General features: G+C 31.7%; 1 protein-coding gene across 1 annotated transcript; it reads left to right on the top strand.

Annotated features, from left to right (window-relative positions):
• Positions 1-233: 233 nt before the first annotated feature.
• Positions 234-3,193, top strand: LUT2 (Lycopene beta/epsilon cyclase protein). The gene is made up of 9 exons (XM_079059750.1): positions 234-713; positions 1,102-1,273; positions 1,361-1,499; positions 1,582-1,692; positions 1,821-1,923; positions 2,012-2,263; positions 2,355-2,577; positions 2,681-2,813; positions 2,920-3,193. The coding sequence occupies exons 1-9, from the start codon at positions 408-410 to the stop codon at positions 3,083-3,085; spliced, it is 1,605 nt and encodes a 534-aa protein (XP_078915876.1). The 5' UTR covers positions 234-407; the 3' UTR covers positions 3,086-3,193.
• Positions 3,194-7,006: the final 3,813 nt, after the last annotated feature.

Below are 7,006 nucleotides of genomic sequence, written 5' to 3'. Positions count from 1 at the left end.
AAAATCCTTTTTGATCACTCTATTTCGATTTATTTTTTTGTGGTCGACTTCTCGAGAAGTATTAAAATTTTGACCAAATTTAATCATTTATAAGGAAGCATATTTAAAGTCATAAAAAGTTGCTGTGGGGAGATGGCTATTGAAGTAGCCAATCATATCATGCCACGTCAGAAAAGCTCGTGATGACATTGTACGTGGCATTACAAGATGTCTGGTGAAGAACTCATCCCCTATCCATACAAAAACCAAAACCAGTCAGAAAGAGATAGAAAGCGTAGAACAGAGTTCGAGATATTTTCCTTCAATTTTTCGTAATCAAATTATCGTTTCCGAAACAAATGACGTGAAGGTTCTTCAAAATTGAATTATTTGTAATCCTGAAAACTTGATTTGTGATAGAAGAATCAATGGAGTGCTTTGGAGCTCGAAACATGACGGCAACAATGGCGGTTTTTACGTGCCCTAGATTCACAGACTGTAATATCAGGCAAAAAATTTCGTTACTAAAGCAGCGAAGATTTACTAGTGTATCAGCATCGTCTTCGTTTCGTCAAATTAAGTGCAGCGCTAAAAGCGACCGTTGTGTAGTGGATAAACAAGGGATTTCCGTAGCAGACGAAGAAGATTATGTGAAGGCCGGTGGATCGGAGCTGTTTTTTGTTCAAATGCAGCGGACTAAGTCCATGGAAAGCCAGTCTAAACTTTCCGAAAAGGTGAATTATTCGATTACCATTTCGAATTGAAGCAATTGCCACTCGTACTTATTACTAGAGCTTTGTGTTTGTTTGTTTGTTTGTTTGTTTTCTCGTTTCTCTCCACAATCTTCTCATTTACTACATTTAGTTAATATTCTCTAATGGATGTTCGATTCAATCGATCGACTAGTAAGTAAGGTTTATGTTAAGTGTCAATTGCTTACGCATCTTCACCATTTTTGGGACACTAAAAGTCTGTCTGTGAATGAGGATTTTTGAACTTTTCTTCATGAAACAACAATCCTTCCAAATTTCTTTGCATGCACCAGATGTTATTTTCCAGTAGCAAATTTTGAATCAGTTATCTGTTTGTTATTTCCTGAAAAACTTCACCTCGTTGATGCAGCTCGCACAGATACCAATTGGAAATTGCATACTTGATCTGGTTGTAATCGGTTGTGGCCCTGCTGGCCTTGCTCTTGCTGCAGAATCAGCCAAACTAGGGTTGAACGTTGGACTCATTGGCCCTGATCTTCCTTTTACAAACAATTATGGTGTTTGGCAGGATGAATTTATAGGTATAGATATCCTTTATTTCCACTTTTTGTATGTAGTATTATCTGATTTCAATCTCTAAAGGCTACCAATTACCATATTTCTTTCAGGTCTTGGACTTGAAGGATGCATTGAACATTCCTGGCAAGATACTCTTGTATACCTTGATGATGATGCTGATCCCATCCGTATAGGTCGTGCATATGGTAGAGTTCATCGTGATTTACTTCATGAAGAGTTGTTAAGAAGGTAATAATACTCCTTTTGGTTGTTTCCAAATTCCAATATATAATAAGCTACTTTTAAGTCTAATTCCTGTGAAGCTTTTTAGGTGTGTGGAGTCAGGTGTCTCATATCTAAGCTCCAAAGTAGAAAGAATCACTGAAGCTCCAAATGGCTATAGTCTCATTGAATGTGAAGGCAATATCACTATTCCATGCAGGTAGACTATTATGAACTTATATATATATATATATATATATATATATATATATATATATATATATATATATATATGTAATATCTCCCATAATCTAAGCTTTATAAAATAATACTTCTTCTTTCTATTAGGCTTGCTACTGTTGCATCAGGGGCAGCTTCAGGGAAATTTCTGGAGTATGAACTTGGGGGTCCCCGTGTTTGTGTCCAAACAGCTTATGGTATAGAGGTTGAGGTAAAAACACAAATCATGTGATATAATAATAATAATAATGAATTTGAATATTGAGAATATATATATTTATATAAATTTGTTATTGTAGGTTGAAAACAACCCCTATGATCCAGATCTAATGGTATTCATGGATTATAGAGACTTCTCAAAACATAAACCAGAATCTTTAGAAGCAAAATATCCGACTTTCCTCTATGTCATGGCCATGTCTCCAACAAAAATATTCTTCGAGGAAACTTGTCTAGCTTCAAGAGAAGCCATGCCTTTCAATCTTCTAAAGTCAAAACTCATGTCACGATTAAAGGCAATGGGTATCCGAATAACAAGAACGTACGAAGAGGTACTATCAACAGGCAGACAGTAAATCAAGGACTCCACATATCTAAGAGACTGAGACTTGTACTAATTTGGTTTTATTTAATATTTTCAAGGAATGGTCGTATATTCCCGTGGGTGGGTCGTTACCTAATACAGAACAAAAGAATCTCGCATTTGGTGCTGCAGCTAGTATGGTGCACCCTGCCACAGGGTATTCAGTTGTCAGATCTTTGTCAGAAGCTCCTAATTATGCAGCAGTCATTGCTAAGATTTTAAGACAAGATCAATCTAAAGAGATGATTTCTCTTGGAAAATACACTAACATTTCAAAACAAGGTATAGTTGCTGATTGAGTCGGACGCAACTTCTTATCATACATTATACGAGGCCAAATAGTCTGAATTTCTTTTTGATTAATATAAAATTGTTTTAATTTAAGCATGGGAAACACTGTGGCCACTTGAAAGGAAAAGACAGCGAGCCTTCTTTCTGTTCGGACTATCACACATCGTGCTAATGGATCTAGAGGGAACACGTACATTTTTCCGTACTTTCTTTCGTTTGCCCAAATGGTATAATCTTTTTCGTTTTAAACCTTCCACTTGGTACAATTTTCATTTCAGACCTTTCACTTGGTAGAATTTGCATTTTAAACCTTTGAGTATAATTTTTATGTAGGATGTGGTGGGGATTTTTGGGATCTTCGTTATCATCAACGGATTTGATAATATTTGCGCTGTATATGTTTGTGATAGCACCTCACAGCTTGAGAACGGAACTGGTTAGACATCTAATTTCTGATCCGACAGGGGCAACTATGGTAAAAGCATATCTCACTATATAGATTTAGATTATATAAATAATACCCATATCTTGCGTATATATAAGCCTTATTTGTTTGTTTTGTATCCTTACAACAACATAATCATTAATTATATGTTTTTTTAAGTAATGCTTACAATATTTTTTTGACCAACTTATATCACATTGGACTGTTGTCGACTACTTTGAAGTGGACTACTTTGGAGTGGACAGTGGACAGTAAACAGTAAGATGTTTTGGACTTTTTTGGGTATGGACTAGATTGTGTTCATATAAGTATTTGTAACATGCTAACCTATTGTAATAGGTAATAATTATTTAAATGAAAAAAAAAATATTAGTGGCTTTATGCAAAAATGAAAATAAAAAATTGTGGTAGTTTTTCAGGTAAAAGACCGAAAATATAACTACTTTTTTTTTTCTAAATAAGAAATGTGCTATATAATAAATAGTTATGTAGTGTAAACTATATGGACGTATTAGATCATCTTTTATGAAGAAAAAAATGTTTAAATTTGTGATGAGATTCAAACGCTATAGACGTGTTACACTCGATATAGGAGGATACAAAATGATTTTTAAAGGAAAAGTATGAGTTAGAGTCAACTTGACTAATATAGTTAATTAGCAATTAATTAAGAAATAATTGATCCAAGCTTGAGTGCTTGACTATAGTAACCAAAAATTATTGACTCGTTTACCAGAATTAATAATATCATAATTATTGACTCATGTGTTGTCAACATAAAATAATAAAAAAACTAAATTTAAAAATTAATTACATACTATATGAAAATTTATTCGTACCAATGAGGCAATGAATGACGGTTGAGTGTATTACCACATGTTATCCGAATATAAATATTAATGATAGTAAAATAAAAGATTAAGTAATTTATCTAAACAAATATATTTTTAGTATAATTAGGTTGGTCGGTAACATTTTTTTTTATATATATTTAGCTAATTAATGTGGTATATGATTACAACAATTATATTCACATAATAATATTTTTTTCGAAGGAGAAATTTGTAATGAAAAAGAAAACTAGCAAAAGCTAAGAGCGCAAACAAGAGTTGTATTCGGCAATTAGGTTAAAATTCAAAACACCAATTAATCCAAACACTTTTTCTTAAGACTATTCACCCAAATGACACCACAATATAAACATCCAAAGAAAGAATGAAAAGCAATCACATTAGAGTAAACTTTAAGATTATTGAATTTCTGTAAGACCCACAAGAACGTCTATCATTGTCTCGATTGCTTCAACACCCACTTTGGAGGGATATTGAGTGTTCCCAGCCGAAGAGGTGGTCTAATGACAAATATGTAACACCCCAATTTTTAACAATGGTATCGAATTAACAAATATCTAACATCATTTGCAATGATGTCTTTGTCTAGCAAAATATGGTCTAATTTTTTGTTTTTCATTTTACAATGTATTACAAACCAAATGAGTGTTGCAATCAGAAACCATAGGAAGCACTACAAATATTTTCAAAAATAAACTAAAGGTAGATATGTTCTACTAATTATCCTTTGCTAATCCTTGATTTACTAAGTCCTTCAACGATTGTTATTTACAATGTGGACTTCAACATAAAGTTGGTATATGGCACACGTGTCATTTAAAAAGAAATATATGTAAGACAACGAACTGTCTCATGAATACATGAGTTTTATAGTTTTAGCCCCAAAATAATATTTGGAAAAACATTTCTTTAATTCATTTTTCATTCATTCAAGTAATAAATCTTAAAACCATTTATTTTTCAAAAGCTTTTTTATAAATAAAATGATTCCTTTGTTGAGTTCTTTTCCTTTATATGAAATATCTTCGTATTATAATAGTACTTTGAGAATTCATTTGTACGCAATATGCATCAAAGTCAAAAGAATGTCTTAAAACTATAGATATAGTTTGAAGTACTCATTTTTAATACTTACACCGATTCAAAACATTTATTCTAAAATACTTGTCTAAGTAAAACACTAATTTTCCAAAATAACAAATAGTCAAAGTACATATAACTCAAAATATACAAATAGTTGAAGTACTTATAACAAAGAATGTACAAATATTCAAAGTATGTATAACCCAAAACGACACACACAAAAGTCCAAAGGTACGATCCCTTGTTTCGGAAGCTTGTTCCCAAGATACGACCCCTTGTTTCGGAATGAATCCCACATTAGGATATGACACTACTTCGCAAAGGGAGGTATCATCATGGTAGTGCCTCAAACTATACACGTCTAAATGGCCACACACTTCTCACACGACCAAATATAACATATGCTTACTAATATCAAAGTTTTCAAGCAAATTCAAGTGACCCCACAAAGTAGCAACTAGCAAAATAGCACAGCTGTGAATATTTCTTAGCTCACAACAACAATCTAAACAAGCCTTTATAACCCATTTATATTTCAAATTGTCACTTGAAAAACAATACAAAGAAAATACTTTGCCAAAACAATTTGCTTAAAACAAAATTTTATTGCCAAAAGCCGAAAATAATTTACTTAAACAAATAATTCCCAATTTCTTCCCACGTCAAATTATTATATTTGCAATTTAATAGAAAACATTACTATTCAAGCATAGGCACTTTCAAATTGTAGCAATGTACTAGCAAAATTTTATTCAAAATACATTTCAATTCACGAAAATTTACTTTAACTTTCATACTAGAACTACAAAGCATGCTTATATGTATTCAGTTTATATCAAAACACTTGCAAAACAATTTATAATATGTGTCCATGTTTGGAAAAAATCATCAAGTACTCGCCTTAGAAGTTAAGTTGTCTAACTACACAACTCTACTCGTCATTCACTTTCAATCATTGTTTTGCTCTTTAGTTCTTTATCTTTCAATTCATATAAATTTGATCATTCACCTTGTTATTCAATTCACTATCACATACACATGGCTCTAGAGTGTATTTTAGGATTAAAAATGATGAAATAAGGAAAAGGAACTGATAATTTGGGGGATCAAATAAAATCGGTTTAGTGCAATCCACATGTCCGATTGTAAAGAAGTGAGTAAGCTACATCGTGGGAAAATTTTGGAGGCTAATTCATAACCACGTGACGGAGAGGTGGGAAGGTGTCAGCTTATGCATCAGTGACTCAATCGGTTGACTCGGCTAGGCTTAGTTTCCAACTTGGCCGTGTAAAAATCTGAAAAACTCTCGGATTTTGTTCAATTAAGATTTTCTTCCATCTTTAAACTTTCATATCTTCCTTATATGATCTAAGTTTGACCCAATTTTTCTTTCATTGTTTTCTACATGAGAATTTTCATCCATTTCGTAATGTAGACATTAGGAAGGAGTGTTTATTAAGCTCTAAAGTAGCTTTTTAGGACCTTTCTCAAAATTTTCAAAATCATGAAATTCTTTATTCTTACTTCTTGAACTCTTCATATTCTTCCCAAATCATATATTTAAGACTAATAAGTGTTTTCAAGTCTTATATGCTCCATAAATCATCCAAAAGTACATTACACATATTTCATATCCCTGGGTTAGCAAAAATCGAAACACATATAAAAATATCTGAAATAATCGTATAAACTGAAAACTAGACAAAAACCGATGGTACAATTTTCAGTGCGGTGCAGTTATTAATCTCCCAATAACTACAAATAACCGAACCTCACCGAATTTAATATATTAAATAATTTTATTTAATATATTAAATAATTTTATATATAATATTTATTATTTAGTTAATAATAATACATAATATAATTACTTAAGTTGTTAGTTTGATGGTGTTTTAAAATGTCTTGAACTCTTAAGAATATGGTTTACTGGTGTTTTAACTTTTAATGTAAGTTATTAAAATTTGACATTTTAAAGATATTAATTGTTATGTACTTAATTTATTAGCTTGTTAGTATTTTAAGTTATTGTCTTATATCT

The sequence above is a fragment of the Lactuca virosa genome, chromosome 7, assembly GCF_052849685.1.
Source record: "Lactuca virosa cultivar CGN04683 chromosome 7, Lactuca_virosa_CGN04683_v6, whole genome shotgun sequence".
Taxonomy (NCBI): Eukaryota; Viridiplantae; Streptophyta; class Magnoliopsida; order Asterales; family Asteraceae; genus Lactuca; species Lactuca virosa.
The sequence above is the reverse complement of the archived record's forward strand: the minus strand, read 5'-3'. Positions and strand labels throughout refer to the sequence as shown.